The sequence below is a fragment of the Neltuma alba genome, unplaced genomic scaffold, assembly GCF_004799145.2.
Source record: "Neltuma alba isolate B1F8T4 unplaced genomic scaffold, ASM479914v2 tig00010594_pilon, whole genome shotgun sequence".
Taxonomy (NCBI): Eukaryota; Viridiplantae; Streptophyta; class Magnoliopsida; order Fabales; family Fabaceae; genus Neltuma; species Neltuma alba.
Window position 1 is genome coordinate 17,411 of NW_021635457.1, and position 21,028 is coordinate 38,438.

The window sequence follows — 21,028 nt, forward strand, 5'->3', positions numbered from 1 at the left end:
GTTTTAAGTTTTTTCTTAATTTCTTCAAATTAGTCAACTAATTTTTATAATTAGAACCGAAGGTAATATATTCGAATGAGATGGGAAAAAAAACTAACGTGTATAGAAAAAAAAATGTAGGTCTCAAGCCTTTTTTTTTCCCCTCTGGCAATTTTTGAAGCATTTTTTTTCAAAACTCTTGCGAATTTTACAGGTCATACTTTTGAAAAGAACGCATGTACCCCTCCTTTATTTACCCCCCTTCCAATTTTCATTTCTTCTTATTAGTTTTGGTAAATTGAAGCACCCAAATATCCTATCAGAATACTATAGTTTTAGGATTCGACTGGCCAACGTATTTTTTTTCCTATATATAAAAATGAAAAACAGAATGTTGATGATACGTACGTGAGTCCATTGGCCGTTAGTTTCTTTCTCATCAAATTGTAACGAAGCATCAATATCAGTAATAAGTAATATATCCGGTCAAAAAAAAGTAGTAATAAGTCCTCTATATGCGGTGACCACAAGCCCACTGCCTTTAGGCCATGTTTGGTAGGAGGAATTGGTTTTTGATGGAATGGGAATGGTAATAGGATTGGGAATGGGAATGGTAATGGGATTGGGAATGGGGCTTTTATTTGTGTTTGGTAGGAGGCAATATATGGAAGGAATACATGTATTTATTTTATTTTATAATAAGATATATAAAATTAAAAGACTATAATACCCTTGATATTTTAGAACTTGGGACTCTAACTTTATGCACTCTTTTTCTAAGAAAAAGAAGACCGCATAGTCATTTATATTGTTTTAAAAATAAATATATTAAAATTTGCCTCATTTTACAATAAAAATAAATAAAAATAAATTAAATATTTTGAAAATCAGAAAATTTTCACCGTATCCCATCAAATTTAAATATAAAAACGTAATAAAAATTTAAAATTCATCCCAAAAAATTATTAATAACTCCTTAAAATTATAGTTTACTTAATATTATAATTTACTTAAAATTTAGTAATACATTTTAAAATTAATAATATATAAGATCAAAAGATAAAAAGCAAATGACAAGTCTTGCTATAATTTTCTGTAATATTAGTTCAAGTAAGTAAGATAATCCATATCTTACTTCAAACGGCTATCAAAACATTCCTACTTGAAACAAAATATTTCAAGTCTATAACAAAATATTCCTGTTTGAAACAAAATATTTCAAGTCTAACAAATATTCCTATGTTTCTCATGAAAATATCCCAACTTCAGTCACACAAATATCAAAATATTCATCAGCATATTCATGGAGATATTATTTCACGGATCACATCAACTTTCCCCTCTTGAGACATGGCAAAAAATCCAATCAGTATGCTCTCATCAGATATCATCTTGACATAAGCTGCCATACGTTCTTTGTGTGAAAGTCCTTCAACCTTCATAAGATCACCATAGAGTGACTCCTTCATCCCATCTAAACGTTTCTCACGTTCAACCCTATCCAAACGCATTCCCAGGCGATCACTTGCCTCCATCAAACCTTCAGAAAATGAACGAGCAACTGTCTCAATACCTTTGAGTAAGATGTCATCACGATCAGCTCTTGTGCGCTTTTGCTTTTTGGACCCTGAACTTGCATCAGATGAAATGTGCTCATTTTGATTATTGACATGTGAAGTGTCTTCCGGATGTGAAGTGTTGACATGTGATATATCCATATCAGCATCTGGGTCAGCATCAAGCATTGAATTGTCCAAACCATTCTGATCTTGAAGCTCCTCAAGGACATCTTCACATGTTTGAGCATCCTTGCCGGTTGCCCTATCCTTGCCAAACATGTCATGAAGCTCATCATAATAAGAGAAAGACTTGTTCCGGAACTTAGCTGCCTCCTTGTGCGCCTGTAAGGATAACACAAGTTATAATCATTAATAAATAATCAAACACCTGAAATACAATTATGAAATTAATTGTAACTTAAACAGTTATGAAATTACCAAATTGGTTGAGGTATGAAACAATTGAATGGATAATAAAGGGTTACAACCTCAGTTATTTCAAGTTCTGAAAGTATAAAGTATTTTCATTGACTCATTGAAGAAGGATTGATTTTCATCAACCGGTTTGAAATGTTAAATGTTGAAAGAGTTTATTTGCTCTTAGAGATTCAGCCAACCCGGATCTAAACTAATGGCTAACATGGAATATATATCATTATCATATCATATGACGATGAAGAAAGAAGAGAAAATAAAATATCCTTGTGTATGTAATGGATACAGATCAGCTTGGGGAGAGGGGAAGGAGAATAAAATAGAAAAGGATGAAGGGGGGAAAAACGGAGAGAATAAAGACGATGAAGGGGGGCCGTAAGTTGGGATGCGAAGGGGAATCATATTAATTGGGGTACCTTCGCAAGAGAGAAGGTCATCATCAAAATTTTATTTACTATCACATTTATAGTCTACATGTATCAATCATAGTAGTGAATAGTAGCTAAATGAAAAATATCAGTGGTCATTAACAAAAATAATAGCCATATATGTAAATTGCAAAAGTAAACATTTACCTTTACATACTCATCCCATACTGCCTTAGGAGCTGTCACACATTTCCTCTCAGCATTCCAACCAAATCCAGATAAATTGAGAAGGTCAGAAACCACACCATAGTCAGTTTTTAGCTTCTTAATCCTAGACTGTATGTGAGGATGGGCCTTAAGAGAACATCCTGGTATTAAATCATACAGCATATCTTTCAAAGTGTTCAACACACCGGACCTCAAACCATTCTCACACATAAGTTCACCCTTAGCATGCAATACCATCATGCAATGAATTAGTAGCTCATCCTCTTCGGGTGTCCACACATGCTTATCTAACTTTCCAGATTTTTCTGACATGTTTGGTTGACTATAAACATTGAATATTCCAGCAAATAAAGTTAGCACAAAGTTAAAACCATATTCCAACAAATAAACTATATTCCAACAGATAAAGTCACAAGGTTAAAACCATATTCAGCAAATAAAACTATATTCCAGCACAAAGTTACAATTGTTCGTATGGTAGAAGTGAAATTACAGCAAGTAAAGTCACAAAGTTATAAGGCTTAAAATAACTCTTTCATGCAAAAGCCCTGTTAGAAGTAAAAGCATTGAACATTTCATTTGCAAGTTGATCCCTAAATGTGGGAGAAAGAGGAAAGCGAGAATGGGAACAATATATGATGTTGCGGATTCAGATTTCATCACGTAGAATTAAATATAATGTAGTTTTTCACGACCACTGGAATCACTCTGCATATGCTTCCTCTCTTATTTTATATATATATATGTGTGTGTGTGTGTGTGTGCGCATGTAGAGACATATGGAGGCATCCATCCAATAATTATATATATATAGTTAGGGGGTAAAAGGGTAAAAATGAAAGGAAGGGGGGATGGGGGAGTGGGGTTAATGATAGCGTAGCCCCCACGCCTGAGGAAACAGAGGGCAAAATGAGGATGATGAGAATGTTGTGTGTGTGTGTGTGTGTAGTAAAAGAGATGCATGCAGCGGCAACATGATGATGATCTCACCCTTCATTTGTTCATAAACCAAATTGATCCAAATCAGATGGATATTATCCCATCCAGGACCTCAGATTAATTAAAGAGATGCATATTTTAAATATTACTATATGTGAATGAGAACTCAAAGTTGGAGGCCAGGATCTAAGCTTTTGTGAGAAAAGCAGGACTGATTAAACTATTTAAGAAGTGAGAGAAGCTGGATTTGCCTTAAAAAGAATAGGTATTAGGAGTGAAGACCAAGCTAAGAATATCTTATTCATCATCCTCATTCAAAATCATCATCGTCATCATCATGCCACTTTTGCTTTTACTACATATTAAACTTCTCGTAGAATCTGGGCTTAAAAAATTGGTTAGCATGACCACTGAATCAGACAAAGATGGATGAAATCACATTTCCCCTGTTTCTACCTTTATGCATTTAGAGAAAAAGAGTGACAGTAAAAAAAACAGAATGATGGTAAAGTTTATATCTTATGTATACACACAAGAGGGGATAGAAAGAGATGGTGGAGAATCCATTTGGGTCTCGTTTTGAAAGCATAAATAATACTACCTTTTCCTTTGAGAAATCATACTCGCAGATGAGTTTAAAATAACAGTGAATTATTATAGACAGTGAAAAGACAGTCAACTATATATATTGCAACTCACGAACGTGAATAGTATGCCTTATATATATTGCAACTCAACCTAACTTTAATCAAACAAATAGATACCATTTCCCTATTTTCCTCCTTCCCCCCTCTTTTATTTTTTATACTAGCAAAACAGAAATAACAGTTTATTTCGCACAAATTGACTTATATGATGAACTCATTTACTGCAGAGCATAAAAACAAGTGAACCGAAAAGAAAGAAAACGAAAGATAACAAATCTCCCATATTATGCAGAAAAGATGAACAGGTAAATTGCGTTTCGCAACGGCTCACATCAAATTTGTAAACATCCCCCTTATGTTGTTCTCAACCACCTCGACTAATGGTGTTCTTAGTTTGATTGCTGGTATGAAGTGCTCGCTGCTTTTCTCATCTATGGTTTATACTATGACTAAAACTGAATCGGGAACAGAGATCGGGATGGAATCGCCTTAAATCTACGATGCCCCTTAACCTTCCTCGACATATGCTTCCCTTGACATCAATGTTTTGTTGAAAAAAAAAAGAACCGATTGACAATAAGTAGGTAAAATACACACTACCTGATGAAGATAAGGCTAATGATAAAGCACGGCTAATCAGATGAGGGAGATCAAATAAGGAACTATAAAATCATTGAGGAACCGTTTATGATCTCAGCATTATTAAACCGATTCATGTTTGTGATGCCAGCAATCTTCCAAATCCACCAGAATTTGTGCATCGAAGAAGATTAAAAACAAATGTTAATGATAACTGAAAAAATAGGGATAGAATTTATCTTACTATTGATTGAAGATGAACAGAGCAACCAAGAGTGACGACGTGAGCGACCGAGTGAGCGACCGGCGTGAGCGACCGAGTGAGCGTGCGGAAGAAAGAAGATGGAGATTGCGATCTAGGAGGAGATGAAATGCAAAAATGAAAGGGGTAATTTTGTCTTAACTTTATTGTAATATGGGTATTTTTGTCTTTTTCAGCTTTTAATCCCAGGATCAAAAGGGCATTACCGGGGGTGTAGGTGGGATTGTATAATCCCACCAATGTGGTAATCTTCAATCCCTGGTAATCTTCAATCCATTGTACCAAACATGACAATTTCATCTAATCCCTGTTCCAATCCCATTGCCTCCCCCCCAATCCCACCTACCAAACGCGCCCTTAAAGTAAGGCCCATGCTTCCGCAATTTCCTCGAGGAATTTTAGAGCTTATGTGACAAATAAGATCCTATGATTAAAACCGGATATAATAATAAGTAATACAGGATTTTATATGCAGTGACCACAAGCCCACTGCCTTTAAAGTAAGAGCCCATGTTTCCGCAATTTCCTTGGGGTTTCTTAGAGCTTATTAACAAATAAGATATTATAATTAGGACCAAATGTCGTAATAAGTAATATAGGATTTTATATGCTGACCACAAGCCCACTGCTTTTAAAGTAAGAGCCCATGCTTCCACAATTTTTTTGAGATTTTTTAGAGTTTATATAATAAACAAAATCTTATAATTAGAACGAGATGTAGCAATAAGTAACACGGGACTTTATATGTGGTGACCACAGACCCGCTACCTTTAAAGCAAGGGCCCATGCTTCCGCAATTTTCTTGGGGGGGGGTTAGAGCTTATGTAATTAAACGGTTGCATGGAAATTATTTTGTGCTATGTGAGAGACCATGAATTGGATGTGGTTCGTGATTTTAATATGTTAATGTCTATTCGACTAATTAGGGGAAAAATCATTGGGAGGTCAATTTTCTCTCACTTACTCAGACTCGGGCTGGTTGACAGACCCTCATAAAATCCTGATGCGAGACAGCATATTGGTCAGAGTTTCAGACAGTATGAAAAGTTAAAGCATTAAAAACAGTTGAAAATTTTTCACATGAATAAGTTATAAACATCAATTTCTTTTTTTTCTTCTTATATAATAAAAAATCATTTTTCAAATTAATTATTGTATTTGTAATTGAGACTCTTAACTTTGTAATACTTAAATTATTGTTTATACTATATTTTTCAAAAGTATTTATAAATAATCTAACTGCCATTAATTTCCTCATCTTTTGAATAAAATTATCATTCTCTTTTTAATCTACGCATGATCATTGAGCTATTTGATTAGAATGATGACTACGGTTCTTTAAATATGTTATTTTAAATTGATCTCCTGTCTTAAAATATTTCAAAACGAACATCTCCACTCATAATAGGCTTGTTTGGATTGACTTATAAGTAGCTTTTCAAACGTGATTTACGGAATACGAGGTAAGTATGTGAGGAGAGTTTTATCTCGATTTACGTGAACTTGCTTAAAAGCCCGTTTTGAACGGAGCTCCAAACAAGCCCAATGAAACCAGCTCCTGCTCCAAGCAGACCGCCCGCTATTCCAGCCATTATTAGAAAACCAAGGTCTACAGGGACATGCCAACTGCCACTGGGATCTGCGTAAATCTCAAACCACGCTTCAAAAACATCTATCGTAATACATCTTTAAGGACACCAAGAAATACTAATCTATCGTATATTATGTACTCAGGTAATGCAAACGTTTGAAACAGAATTACCTGTAAAAGATTCAGTATCCAGTATGCCGTTGAACAATTTGCTGTATGATTCTGTTGTCAGTACGAGATAATTAATGGAATTGAAATTAGACAAACTGCATAAAGGATGAATTGTTCTACAAGGAAAGGGTGAGACAGACCAAATTAAACCTTGGCGATCTCTAGTGCAAGGAATGCGACCCAGACAAAAACAAGAAGCCCGAGTTCTTTTCAGTATACGTTTTCAAGAATATTAACCTGCAACATGCGGATTAGTTAGACAAGGGAATCCCTGAATTTGGTAAAACTCACTAGCAGTCCACTGTAGAGTATGATTGCGTTAGCTTGGATGTCATCCTTTTGAACAGCATCGTTTGGTCCGCTAGGAAGTGCTCTGTATCATACTCCGGCCCCAGGAGCATCTAAAAACAAAAGTTACCTTCAGGCTAATTTTATAAAAGAAATACAGTTAAGCCACACAATGAGGCATGACAAAAGCCTTAGTTAGAAACACACTAACCATATATAAAATGCCTCTTCACTCATACCAATCTGCGTACACGTTTTTATTTAACTAGATAGGTTTTTTAAAGAGCATAAGTTCAAAAGAAGAGTCTAATTTCAGAAGACTAGCCTGTTAAGAGGGAGAGTCTTTTAAATTTATAAAATTCTATAATACTTGTGAGATTCTTTAACATGGGATTCATAACAGAGTACCTCTCTCGAGTATTAATGTTCCCGATGGCTCCACTCTACGGCACTTTACTCGGTCTTCCTACTGGTCAAAAACCTCTGCAAATAGCCCTCTTCGATTAGCCTACTCTCAATAAAAGTACCAATATGATAAATATAAACCCAGAAAGAGAGCCTAATTCTAAAAGACTAATCTATTAGAAGGGAAGGTCTGTTGAACTTATAAAATCCCACAAAGGTTTTCCAATATGGGACTCATAGCTTTCTATAGGCTCGAGTGCCCTAAAATGGATATATATTCACAAAGCGTTCACGTCTAAGAACATGTGAAAGAACAGATGAAGGCATTACCATTTGACACTCGACGCTTAGCAGCTTTCTAAAATGGGATAAAAAGCGGGCATTAATCAATGCGATAAATGAATTAATTAGCAGTATTTGCATTTTGGGGGAAAAGGGGGATAATTAAAATGTAACGAGAGACAAGATCACCTGTTTTAACAGGGTTTTCTTTTTCCACGTTTCAACGCCCTTCAAGAATTCTTCGCTGATGTTACTGAAGGGAATTAAGACCAAGATCAAACTGAGGCATGTATAAAGGGCTTAATATAAGTAATTAACAAAAAGCCAAAAACAGATGAAGAATGTGGAAGCTAGTTACCTATAAAGAGAATGATGAGAAGGACAGTGACCATTCAGTCATCCAGAACAACATTAAAAATCACTCCAATGCTAATGCCGAGTATGCATGAGCATAGGTTGAATGAGGAGTGCCAAGTCACATCACGCCTTTGGAAAAGCTGCCCCTTGCTAGGAAGGCCCGAAGATACTCAAATTTGACTAAGTCAGGTGGCCAAATAAAAGAAATGAATGTGATGTGGAAATGATTAAGTAGCCACGTTTGGAGAGAGCAGCGGCTGATTTAGGATCAAAGCCATTGACCCAAAAGCTGCCCCCCAAAATGCAATCATACTACCCACAACGATTTGCCACCCAAATCCCATCTCCTGTACAATAACATCAATAGTAACTTGAGGGTAAGCATAAAGAGTTAAAAAAACTGATGAAAATGAAAACAACAATAATACTGAGAATACTATAGAGCTTTACCGGCCAGACGTGCGAATCAGGTGATTACCTTGGTTGCCATAGCCAAGTTAAAGCTCTGCTCAGGAAGCAGGGTCCCATAGCAGCTTTGGACTTGGGGCCTATTGTTTCTGCAGCCACAACGTATCTCTCCAACTTCAGAGTCTGAGATAGAATGTGTGCCTGCGTGCTCACAAATGCGAATTTGATTTGTATTCCTTATGGTGCACAAATCTTGAAACAACGAGAACAAATTGAGTTCCCCAGCTCACTGTATTGCAGCGACTCTTTCACGAGTTTGAGGTCAGCAACCTTTGCTAATCCGCTGCTTCTGATTCTGACACCAATGCAGACATTTTTGCGTTATAAAATTTACAGACAACGCACGAGACCCATGCATATATGGGGTAAACAATGTAACTAAGGCTTGGAAAAGTTCCCCTTTTTTTTTTGTAATGAAAGGCCTGGAAAATTTTGGGCCTAAGTCAAGGAAGCATTAAGCAGCCCAAAAGAAAATCTGCTGCGAAATGGGCCATCAGTCCCTCAAACAATCTCAGTCCAAAACACAGGCCCGTACATGACCCAAGCCATCCAGATGCTAAAATGATCAAGGACAATATTTTTCGACCTGGATCAAAGGACAATTTTATTCCTTGCCCTAAATGTACATTTCCCAAAGTACCTGAGAAAATAGCAGAAATGTCAACTATTTTCAGGAGAAGGAGGTCACCGTTTATGAGTTTTGATCTTTATCTCTAGCCAAATTTGATTCGTCCTTCTCTTCTTCTATTTCAATTCCTGTATACGGCGTTCCAAGGCATTCCTGCCAAACAACATGGAATGAAACAGATAATTCCAACGTCCAGCCATCCTCCATTGTTCATCATAGATACTGTAGTCAAGATTTAGATTGGCGAATTAGCTTCACAATCTGCTGCGAATGGCCGCTTGACTAATCCAAAAAAGGAACGATATGGATGATCGATGGTCACTCCCAAGTTAAATTGCTCTCGTTCATTCTGATTCTGGTCGAATCGGGATATGCTGAAGCTGTGGAGATGGTATACGAGCTACTTGGCTGCTCACCCAGTCAAGACACAGGTCATAAGCTCTGGTTTGATATGGGGGGTTGGTGATATAGGTGCCCAGGCCATCACTCACTCCACAGCCTTGAGCCAAAGGCCAAATGAGGTAATCTTCCCCTCATTGCTTATGTAAGTTATTGGACTTTTCCTAAATTCTTGGTTTCTTCTGCCTCCTTGACAAATGCGTGTCTCTCTCTCATATATATTCGGTGAATAAATCCCTGCTCAGATGTGAATTCGTTAGCTGAAAACTGGTTTTGGAATGTAGAATCACATTATAAAATTAAACGTGCATTCAACAGGGAAAAGGTGTGTGAGTATTTGATTCAGCCAAGTGATTGCCAGGCTGATCGTCCCAGTGAAATTAGTTTGAAATTACTTTCTCTTTTGCATAGATGCTAGTTCTCTACCTGAACAATAGGACGAGTTGAAGAGAAGAGTGGAGGTTCACTTAAACTTGAAATGCTCCCTGACGTTTGTGCATGTATGTGAACTGTAAAGAACCTCTGCTTTTAAGGATACTTATACTAGCATTGATGTCTGAGACTCCTTTTGTGCGTGCTTATGATGACTACAATCACAAGGTTTGCATTTGACTCCACGTGACAGATATAACTTTTCCATTTTTTGTCCAAAGTAGTGAGACAAGGGGGTAGATATAGGGAAAAACAGGCAGTGAGACGGGAAATTCATTGACATGGTCGTTGCTTTGGGGTCAAGGATTGTGGGGATTGATATTGATAATATAGTACTTATTTTCACTAATAATCCTCCATTTTAGATTGACTTTATATTCTAACATTCATGTTCTTTCCATGACATTGGTAATATGAGACATGCACAAACTTACTGAAAATTTGATCAGTTTACTTGCTTTGGTTGCAGTGCAACACCTAGGGTTTGCACATCAGATCAATGAGTTTATTTCTCTTAGTTAATGGCAATCTCTCTTCCATGTGCCAGGATGATGATAAAGAGTTTAAGATCAACTGGAAACGGATGGCTGCAACCAGCTTGTTTGGGTTTGGATTTGTTGGTCCAATTGGCCACTACTGGTAAAAAGCACTACCTTTTCAAGCTCTATTTCTCGGTTGTGTATTGACAATGGGATATTGTGGGAGGTCTTTTTATCGATTCTTAGATTCTTAGATCCTGGATCTTTATTCATTTCATGAGTAGCAGCTCCAAAGGGTTTCATGCAAGGGAAACTGCTTCACAACTAGTTTCCTTCTCTTCTCTCTATTCATTGTATTTATATCGCCCATCGGAACTTGGAATTTAGAAAAGTTCACGTGAGACAGTCTTGAATGCTGCAGTTGGGGCTATACTGTAAAATGGTGATGGCTGCTTGTTCCTAAAGGCAAGCAATTACTGCTAGCCAAGAAACAGGTTGCTTATCAATGCCAATGCTTCAAATCAATTGAAAGAGGAATTCAATACTTTGTGGAGCTAAAATCCTTGCTTTTAAATATTCTAGGCCTAGCCATATATTTAAGACAAATCTAACAATGGACTTGGTTTGGCCTGAGTAGGGCTGTTGTGTTGTGACCTTGCCATCCACCTTGGTTTTGGGCTGTGGATCTATTAGTTCTTCTTCAACCGTTGAAAAAGCCTTGCTGCTGATGTCTTAATGTGTTGAATCAGAAAAAGAAGGCTTTAGGCAAAAAATAATAATAAAAAATAAAAAATAAAAAAAGGAACACGAAGAAAGAAAGAAAAATGAAAGGAAAAGAAAAAAGGACTTCAAACTCCGTGTGATTTGTGTTTTGCAAGTGATTCTCATTTTGTTTGTTTCATATCAATCCCTTTCTCTGATCTTTGTTAAATTTTATAGGTATGAAGGCTTGGACCGATATATAAGATTTAAACTCATGCTTAAACCTAATTCCTTCCGTTTTGTTGCCACTAAAGTTGCTGTCGATGGGTTTATCTTTGGACCATTGGATTTAGCTGTATTTTTTACCTACATGGGTTTTGCCACTGGGAAGAGTTTTCCTCAAATTAAAGAAGATGTGAAGAGAGATTTTCTGCCAGCCTTTGTTTTGGAAGGAGGCATATGGCCAATTGTTCAAGTTGCAAATTTTCGATTTATACCTGTGAGGTATCAGCTCCTGTATGTCAACTTCTTCTGCTTGTTGGATAGCTGTTTCTTGTCTTGGATTGAACAGCAACAGGATGCTCCTTGGAAAGAATGGATAAAATCTTTTCTACCTGTGAAGGAAGAGAAGCGCCAAAATGGATAATTGCTTTTTGATCTCTCTCCATCTTTTTATTCCTAGCTTTGCCATTCATCGTGAACATGACCAAAAAACAAAGATTGACAAGGTTAGAAGCATATACATTCTGCTTAAGACTTTCAGAGTGAAGATTCTGGAAGCGATGCTTTCATGTGATATTTGTTTCTTCTTAAATACAAGTTGACACTTTCGTTGAATACATGTAAGATGAGTTTGCTCTCAATTCCGTAGTCCTCCAGGATCTTAATTTTGATTACCTCTTTCCTTAACTGGGATTCATCTATTACACATTGTGTTGAATACTGTTTGTTTGGGCGGAAAAAGTCATACAGACTGTTTCCTGACTATAGACTGTCACCAAGTTTGTCTGAGTAAAAAAGTTCGGATTCCTCCATTTTGCACTGTGGGGAGAATTACAGAGGGACCAGCCAATTATGTTGTTATTAACATCGGTACTACATCTTCCTTATGGATGCATACCCACATATCTTGTTCTTTAACCTTATTTTACATTTCTTTTTTTTTTTTTCTTTTTAATATGTATCTGGGTATAAAAGGCAGCCCCTAAAGGATACGTGGTTTTTAGAAGTATCTGTGCTGCGTGCTTGTCCATCCCTTCCCTTTCCTGACCGGACTGTACAGTTTGGTGTATCCCCAGGTTAATGAATGAAAGAGGAGCACATGGTGAGACCACAGAAGGCGTCGGAGGAAGGCCATCCGTCAGAGGTTGACGGTCTTCAATCCTCAATACTCACCATGTGCACCATTTCTAGGTTCTCACTCATAACCTTCTTCCTTTTGCCTTGTGGACCCCGTTAATATGATTGAAACATCCGATAGTAAGTGTTGTACGTGTATATTACTCAACTCTCTTTCTCGTAAAATAGTTCCCTACTGGCTTTTAAATGGGGTATTGGACTTTGTCCTTGGAGAGTAATTTATGAATGAGAGATTGGGCCCAAATGTTAATTATTGTTTTGGATCAAGGTTTTGATGTCGCAGGAAGAGCAATTCAAGCACCTTGCCTTTGGCTTGGGTTGAAACTGAAATCCTGTCTAAAATTTTTGTACCAAAAAAAAAAGGGCAAAGGAAGAGGGCGAGGTAGGTAGGTACGTGTGGATATGTATTGCAACTTTAGTGGGTGATTGTCAGTTAATGATTTTTTGTTGGGTATGATTAAACCACGCATCGCACTCCATTATGAAAATAAATAAAGCTATGGGCACATGATTGAGATGAAGGGCCAAGAACAGTGGCAGCAAGATCACTTTATGGAATTAATTAATGGAAGCAGGATATGGTTTATTAAGGTGGAACGAATCTAACGCAAGCTTTTTAGTTTCGTGCCTACCGTTTCATTATGATGACTGAGAAATAAGACATCAAAGTTAAAGAAGACAATTAGGGGCAAGAGGATTGACTTAATCTGTCTTGTTGCTTTTGTTAAAGGGAGGTTCTATTAAGTGTTCATCAATGTGATGGGGGAAAAGACTGACGATCCCGATAAAGGCCCAAATGGGGCCCAATGGAGGAATGGACCATGCACATGAAAAAAGGATCAGTAATGCGAGTGTTTCTCTGAATCAACATAATATTATTTCTAATTTAAATATTTTATTTATTATAATTTTATAAAAAAATTATCACAGTTCCTTTCACTAGAAAATTAATATTATTATCCTATTTTTAAAACAATAATACAAAATTTCCAATCTCATGATCGTTAATTAAACGTTATTTAAATTTGTTTCACAGTTTAATATATTACTCCCTCCGTTTTTTATTATAAGAGACGAATAACCGAGTTACGTTGATTAAAAAAACAGTTAAAATTAGTTAAGAACAATTAATGTGTAAAATATATAATTTTTTTTTCAAAAAAACTCTCATTAATAAGGAGAGAGAGCATAAAAGAGAATAATGATAAATTATTCAAAGAGAAGTGGGAAGGAGAGAGTGTGTGAGTTGAAGACAATAAATATAGGTAAAATAGGAAATCAAAACAAAACAAATAGAGACAACTTTTAAATTTCTCTTATATATAAAAACATGCCATAAGTATCAAATGCCTTTTATAATAAAGAATGGAAGGAGTATTATATTCAACATTAAATTTAAGATGAATCATAAGAAATCAGCTCACTCTAGAAGAGGTTATACTCTTGGAGAAAAAGTTCCCTGTATTGCATTCAGAATTGGCATACACAGCCCAACCCCGGAAAAAATATTAATGAATCACAGTAAATAAAATTTTATGATAAGTATATAATATTTATATCATTCGTTTGATTATCCAGTGTTAAAATATTGAATAAGATCATCTGAAATTAGCTAGGATTTCCCCGTTGAACAGTTTCGAGAAGATATTTTGGATTTGGAAATAATGGGACTAGATTCCTGATATTTTCCTAGCATTTGGAAGTGCGTCTCTCGAAATATCTTTGAGACTTTGGTATCTGCAAGGAACCAAATATTCTGGAATTTTTGAATCCTGGTTGCATGTTAATACTACCTCCGATCTTTAATATAAGATTCTGTTTGATTTTTATTTTGATCCTAAATATAAGACTCAAATCCACTTTGTCTTTTATATTTATATATATTTTTTCAAAGTAGCCATTCTAACAATAATAGTTCTAGTCAATACACTTGATTAGCAAGGATATTTTAGGAAAGACAACACCTATTTAGGATAAATAACTAACTTAACTTACTTCCTTAATCTCTTTAAATTAGTCAACTAGCTCTTATAACTAGGACCGGAGTTAGTATGTTATATTTCAATTGAGGATTCGCACTCTCCGGATTCTTTGTCATGAGAATGGGAGAGAAAATCCCTGCAAAATCATACTATTCTCTCTCTCTCTCTCTCTCTCTCTATTGTGCTTAGCTTTACATAAATATTTTTAAAATGTTATATACTAACTCGTTTTTGCTTTACTTTTATCTACTTATTAAAATATGAATATTAATAATTTAAAATTCGCCAATATTTCCAGAGTATATTAAATTAATAATTACTTACTTTCGTAATTTAATGTTGTTATACCAGGACTCGGACCCGCTCAAAACTCATGTGTGCCCGAATCACCTGTATAACTAGTCAGTTTAAGAATCACATGGAAATTGGAACGTAGTTGATAATCGAGTGCAAAAATATGCTTAACAAGAGTTTCACATAATTATATACAGTATTCAGGCTTACTATTGCCGGTCAAATACTTTGTCTATTATCATGCATATCATTATTGAAAAAGCCATAATTTGAAATTAGACTATATGCAGGTGTTGTGTTAAGTTTGAGGTGAAAAACATAACTATGTGGCACTGTGAATGAATCGTGGAAAATGGAAATGATTAGAATAATAATTATATGAAAAACAAAAAAAGATGGGATCTATTGGGCTATTCAAAGCTCTCAAAGAAATGACAGTTTGACAGTAGCTAGATTATTAACGTTGACCCCATTTGCCCATACCCTTTTTCTTTTTCTGATTACAAAGAACCAGCAGATCAGACCAATGTGACCGGGTAGAGCTTAATCAGATGTCATTTTGCACCAACTTGCATTTTGTGGGGTTCTCTCTTTCTCATAAAGCATGGCAAATAAAGCCTCCTACGAAGTCTCACTTTGACCTTATTTTTATATATAGCTGATCGAGAAGCATATATATATATATATAGAGAGAGAGAGAGAGAGAGAGTACTGATGAGGAATATGCCGTGTTAAAATTAAAGGGGTGGTTGCTGGTATTAGCTAGGTTGAATCAATGAGGTTGGTAAGGGCAAATTAAAACGGGTAATAAATGTGGTGTTGCAGCTTTGAAATGGCAGGGTTTTCTGAGGAAAAGTGAGGGCAGTCCTTACTATTATTATTTGGAATATGTAATCATTTCGATGTCGAAAGTGCATGAAACCAGTAATCAAATCTGTACATGGTGACCTACATGATCCCCTAAAAAATATGGGCACATGATCTACCACATTCTCATATTCTATGTTGAGAAAGAGTTTTCCTAGCCGTCTATTAGTCTTAATTTACTTTGCCTTCTTCCCTAAAGTTCAGAGACCAAAACCTGAACTGAGTAATAACGCAAATTAAAGCATTGAAGAGAGAGAGAGAGGCAATATGTTATGCACATATATATCTATGACATATTCAATTCTCTGGGGGGAAAAATCCGCAGAAATAAATTATTATTAGAAAAATGTAGAGGTCAAAGTAAGCACAGGTCATATATAAGCATAGCTTTGTCAATCACATCCCAACCCTCTTTGGCTGTCACTCTATTTGAAATCCTTCTGTAAAGTGATGATGAGTCGAACCTAAAGATAAGATCTGTAATGTAAAAGATTTACCGATATAATCAGCTGGCGAGGGGGTCATCCCCCTGCGGGCAAAAAGAGGAACGAAAGCCAGTAAGCTTTGTTATAAAAACTCAATAATGTGTCCTCTGCTCTCTCGGCCAGTGAGAGCGTCGTGGCAGACTGATGAGTCCTTGAAAAGCTGATGATGAGGGGCTCCATATATAGTTGAAAGAATCTTTGTGATATATATATAAGTGCCCGCTTTTTCACATATGCACGGATTTGAATGGAGGAGCAACAATGTGTGGTACAAGCACTGAAAGAGGAGCCCATGTGTGATGCCACCACCAAAGGCCTCCCATGACCATATATAGAGTCATGTACAGTTCAACTTTAATATGGTGTCACTGTGAATCATGAATTGGGTAGTGGCAAAAGTGATGAGGAGGCCAATGTACTGAGATGCTTTGTCTCGGCTTTCCAACATCTCTCAATATCTTCAGATATTCTCTTGGCATCCATGGATGCTCCCAGCAATCCTCGTTTCGTGAATCCCACTGCGTATAATCCATTTTCACCTCTCCAACCATTTGGGAATGGCCTCCTTGGGAATCCATCTTCCTCACTGAACATATCCCCTTCCTGCACTTATGTTATATAAATTATTAATATAGTTAACCACTTCGTTATGTATATGTTTCGCTTTTTACTAAGGTGAAAGCTCTTTGGTTACCTTTAGCCAGGAGGGGACGTTGCTTTTGTAGCCAGTTGCGAGTATAATGGCGTCAAAGCTCTCAGTCTTGCCGTCGACAAATTCCACGGCATGTCGTTTTAGCCGCTTAATGCCTGGACGCACCTATATCAATTCAATCAGTCAAACGACCAATCCCCTCGGGAACCGCTAATTAAACAAACATGGTTGAATTGATGATCAATTTTTGTCATTTTGCCTTTTAACTTGGAACAAATCTAATATTCTAACCCTAGCGATTTCATAGACGGATTGATTGAAAATCAGAATGACACGACGGGAAATCTCACGAACGACAAAAAAGGGCCGATTTCAATGAACACATATGTCCATTAATGGTGCTGCTCACCATGTATCATGAAATGCAAAAGCTTAAAAAAAGCAATACCTCATATAGTATCTTGGTATTAGTCTATTGGGTTATTATATATGCTTCATCATCATCTGACAGACTTTATTAAAATACTGAATAGAATGCAAAATACCACTAAAGCAAATACTAAATAAAAATTGTATATTTTGCGATTAAGAGAGAATTAAAAAATTTATTGCAAGCTACAGGGGAGGAAAGTACCTGAATGTGGCCAGATTTAATCTTGGAGAGCGTGCCGACATCAAGGACGGGGGTCTTGCCGGAGAGGTTCTTTAACTGAAGGGGACCCACGGCGGGGCGGTTCAGTCCGAAGCGAGATGTGTCGCCAAGCATCACCCACGACACTATCAGAAGCAACGCATCCACCACCCTCATCGGCACCCACTTCAGCAACCACATCGACAATCCGAACGTCGATTTTCCCAGCATCTCCCTCGGCAATATGTGTACCTGTATACATAAACAACAATTCCTTCATCATTTTCATATATTCTAACCCTATAATCTATCAACTTCACTGAAGCTCCTAATGCATGCGACGCCACCCCAGTACGGTGAGCGGTTTTTTTCCCCTGAATCGTCTGTGAACAATCCATTCCATGGGAGAATGGAAATGAAACGAGCTCTGTATTGCTGTTTAATTTGGTAATAAGAAAAGCGTTTTTGAGACTGAATTGCAGTCTTCTTGTGGTGTGAGAATTTTCCCAGAATATGAAGATTAAGGCATGCAAATTTCGCATTTAAACAGACAGGGGGGTTGAGATGAGGAATGAGGATCTTAGGTTGGGTTTTGCTTCGGAACCACCTCTCCATATTCCGAAATTTGACAGAACTCATGATGAAAAGGAGAGTCTATGGAATCAAACAAGGATTGGGAGATTTGTTGCTCTGTCAAATTTAGTATTGTTCACATCAAACGAAGAATTCCAAAAGTAGATGCACGCAAAACTTTTCGGTTGCCGCACAGTGCATATCCAGAATTTTTAAAAAATAAATAAATGGATGGGAACAGAAAAGCGAATGGTTTCTTACTGTATGTCTGACCGCAAGAGAAGGAGCAGCATTATGGTTACAGAGGTCCAAGCACACTTCCATGCCGGAATTCCCACATCCCACCACCAACACTCTCTTCCCTTCGAACTCCTCGCCACTCTTATACGAGCTCGTGTGCCTTATATCCCCTCCGAATTGCCCCATTCCTTCTATTTCCGGCACCACTGCTTCCGCATTCTCTCCCGTCGCCACGATCACCCAGCGGCACAAGTACTCCGTCATCTTCTCCGCCTTGTCCACGCTTTCCACTCGCCAAAACCCAAGCGTGGCGTCGAATTGCGCCTGCCTCACCGTTTCGTTGAACCTCGGCCTGATGTCGAACGTCCCTGCGTAGCTCTCCAGGTACTGTACGAACTGCTGCTTCGTCGGGTATGTCGGGAAATCACTCGGAAAACCCATCAACGGAAGCTCGCAGAATTGCCTGGGCAAATGAAGACGAAGGCGATCGTAGGTTTTGTGCTGCCACAGAGAAGCTATGCAATCCGATCTTTCTAGAATCAAAGTAGGGACCCCTTTCTGTTTCAGGCAAGCCGCGGCGGCGAGACCGGAAGGCCCTGCCCCGACGATCACTGGACCTGGAACCCACACGCATCGTCGACGATGTGACAATTTGGCGTCGTTCATTTTCTCAATGAACAACGGATCATTGGCTTGCTTTCCTTCTATTTCTCGCAGGCAATACTCCATCAAGAATTAATGCAGTCAACAAGCGATAGCTAACTAACCAGAGCTGGGATGCACTGGGGTATGGATTAAGCGGTGAATTGCAGGAGAAGGAAGGTGTGAGAAATTGGGAGTGTGAAGAATGGTTTGTTCTGCTTCTGTAACGGGTAGCTCAATGGAGGAGGGTGAAGCAGAAGGATGAGCACCAACCAAGAGGCTGATTCAGCATTAACAGAGAGAGACTGATCGAGGAGGACGATGGCGATGTCCCGCTCTCTCTATATATATTCCTTTGGCTTCACACGAACAATTTATACATGATGATGAGCTGAGCCCAAAAGCCGACTCGTTTCGACTTTCAAGTAAAGGAAAGCAACGGTAGTTAGTGTGGGCTGGGGACCTTTTTCAACTGGTACGTACTTCATACAAACCACGTCAAATAAATCAAGTAAGTGTGGAAGATACCTTTTCTAAAATACACATGCATGTATAATAGTATTAATTTATAAGTGAAGTAAATTAATTTTTTTAAAAAATAATAAATATGAGAGATAAGATGAATTAAGATTTTTGATATATAATCAAATCTAACAGAATAGAATATTATTAAATTGGCTAGCTAGGTGTAAAAAGTTGGAGAGGTGGGAAACATGGGGAGGGTTAAATCATGGTTATAGCTGGGAATGTATGAATGGGGGACAAATCCAAAAACAATGATACGAATAACAAGTAAAAGAGACACATGCATGATGCATCATTGTGAGTGCGCAATGTGGGGGAGGCCTGGGTGGAGTCTCCGCGTTGGTGGGACTGATGAAATTTTCACATTAATCTACTCTTCTGTTATATATAATTGGATTAGATTAGATGAGATTAATTAGTACTAATTAAAATGACGTGTTCGGTAATAAACACATCGAAAGTAACCACCTGATGATTAATAATCATATCGCACGCATATATAAAAAAAGATCAGCGGGAGCTCCCAAATAAACGGAGATTCTGTAAGTGTCGTCGTTGCTTGTAATCATGGGGTTAAGGTACTTGAGATAAGAATGGGCGCGATCGCCAATCCTTTGTTTAAAAACAAAAATTAAAGAGAAGCTTCAAAATAAAAATGATTATGGGCGTGGGATTTGGGAGAGATCAGAGGACGCGGAAAGTCGTTATTTTATATTAATTGTGGGGAATTAGAGGTTAATTAACAGGACCGTGGGTCTTTGAATTTTCAACTCCAACCATAATTTAAACTTGAAATTAAAGAATCAGTGCCAAGGCCCCTCATCAGATACACAAATCATAACCATATATACGCACAGTTTGGTTTGTTCATCCTTTTGCCCGCCACATACATCCTTGGATTAAATTCAAAATAAAATACAATTCCTTGATTGATTATTGAGTGATCAAATCTTAATCATATCATGAGAATATATTACTGCTTTAATATATAAATTGATATAATTAAGTAGATGGAATAGGTAAGGAGCATGATATATTAATAGAGCTGGGTAAGATAAAAGGAACTTAATTTTCTTTAGTCAGTATCGAGTGTTTGATGATTTTGTCAAATAGAAAGTAATTAATATTAATTTCAAGAGATGGGGGTATCCAATTAATTAAGCTAGAAAATACTCAGATTTGACTTTAATTTCGAGAAGGTAACGTAATTAAGAGTAGGCTTTTTGGATAAGAAGGCCTATGTGACCAGAACTCACCGGCAAAGCCTAATTAATGTTGGCTTCCTAACTTGATATACCTTGTGTACCTGTTCTAACGAGTATTATGTTCTGCTGTCTTAATTGATCAAATTTTATAAAGTATCACAACTAAATCAAATGTGAGGCTGTCTTTTGTAGGGAATTTAATGTTATGTGTTCCATGCATTAAATTAAATAATTGAACTCTCTTGGAAGCAAGTCGCGCGAATCAATACGAATACCAAGACCATACGGATAATTGCATGCAGTAATTGTTTGTTTATGTAGTTTACCATCACAGCAAAATTTACCAAACACTTTTGGTGTCTAATAAAATTAATT

General features: G+C 37.1%; 3 protein-coding genes and 1 pseudogene across 12 annotated transcripts; 1 reads left to right on the forward strand and 3 right to left on the reverse strand.

Moving 5' to 3' along the window:
* Positions 1–1,231: 1,231 nt before the first annotated feature.
* Positions 1,232–2,747, reverse strand: LOC114757389 (uncharacterized protein At2g29880-like). Of its 2 annotated transcripts, none has more exons than XM_028946422.1 (2): positions 2,549–2,747; positions 1,232–1,871 (listed from the first exon to the last, which is right to left on the reverse strand). In XM_028946422.1, exons 1-2 carry the CDS (start codon positions 2,729–2,731, stop codon positions 1,281–1,283), a joined length of 774 nt encoding a protein of 257 aa, XP_028802255.1. In that variant the 5' UTR covers positions 2,732–2,747; the 3' UTR covers positions 1,232–1,280. The 2 variants fall into 2 exon arrangements, with proteins under 2 accessions (XP_028802255.1, XP_028802254.1); XM_028946421.1 differs by having other exon boundaries at positions 1,232–1,880.
* Positions 2,748–3,895: 1,148 nt separating this feature from the next.
* Positions 3,896–13,030, forward strand: LOC114757390 (protein Mpv17-like). 8 transcript variants are annotated; one of them, XM_028946424.1, is made up of 5 exons: positions 3,896–3,905; positions 9,214–9,707; positions 10,565–10,656; positions 11,436–11,702; positions 11,821–12,262. In XM_028946424.1, exons 2-5 carry the CDS (start codon positions 9,558–9,560, stop codon positions 12,020–12,022), a joined length of 711 nt encoding a protein of 236 aa, XP_028802257.1. In that variant the 5' UTR covers positions 3,896–3,905; positions 9,214–9,557; the 3' UTR covers positions 12,023–12,262. The 8 variants fall into 8 exon arrangements, 5 of the variants coding, with proteins under 5 accessions (XP_028802257.1, XP_028802259.1, XP_028802261.1 ...); XM_028946426.1 differs by lacking the exon at positions 3,896–3,905 and adding an exon at positions 12,481–12,801 and having other exon boundaries at positions 9,167–9,707; positions 11,821–11,926; XM_028946428.1 differs by lacking the exon at positions 3,896–3,905 and adding an exon at positions 12,497–12,801 and having other exon boundaries at positions 9,167–9,707; positions 11,821–11,926.
* LOC114757417 (sulfite exporter TauE/SafE family protein 3-like) lies at positions 4,545–8,434 on the reverse strand (annotated as a pseudogene).
* A 2,982-nt stretch (positions 13,031–16,012) lies between the features above and the next one.
* LOC114757422 (indole-3-pyruvate monooxygenase YUCCA6-like) lies at positions 16,013–19,221 on the reverse strand. Of its 2 annotated transcripts, XM_028946477.1 has the most exons (4): positions 18,303–19,221; positions 17,472–17,720; positions 16,880–17,002; positions 16,013–16,788 (listed from the first exon to the last, which is right to left on the reverse strand). In XM_028946477.1, exons 1-4 carry the CDS (start codon positions 19,008–19,010, stop codon positions 16,561–16,563), a joined length of 1,308 nt encoding a protein of 435 aa, XP_028802310.1. In that variant the 5' UTR covers positions 19,011–19,221; the 3' UTR covers positions 16,013–16,560. The 2 variants fall into 2 exon arrangements, with proteins under 2 accessions (XP_028802310.1, XP_028802311.1); XM_028946478.1 differs by lacking the exon at positions 16,013–16,788 and having other exon boundaries at positions 16,905–16,992.
* Positions 19,222–21,028: the final 1,807 nt, after the last annotated feature.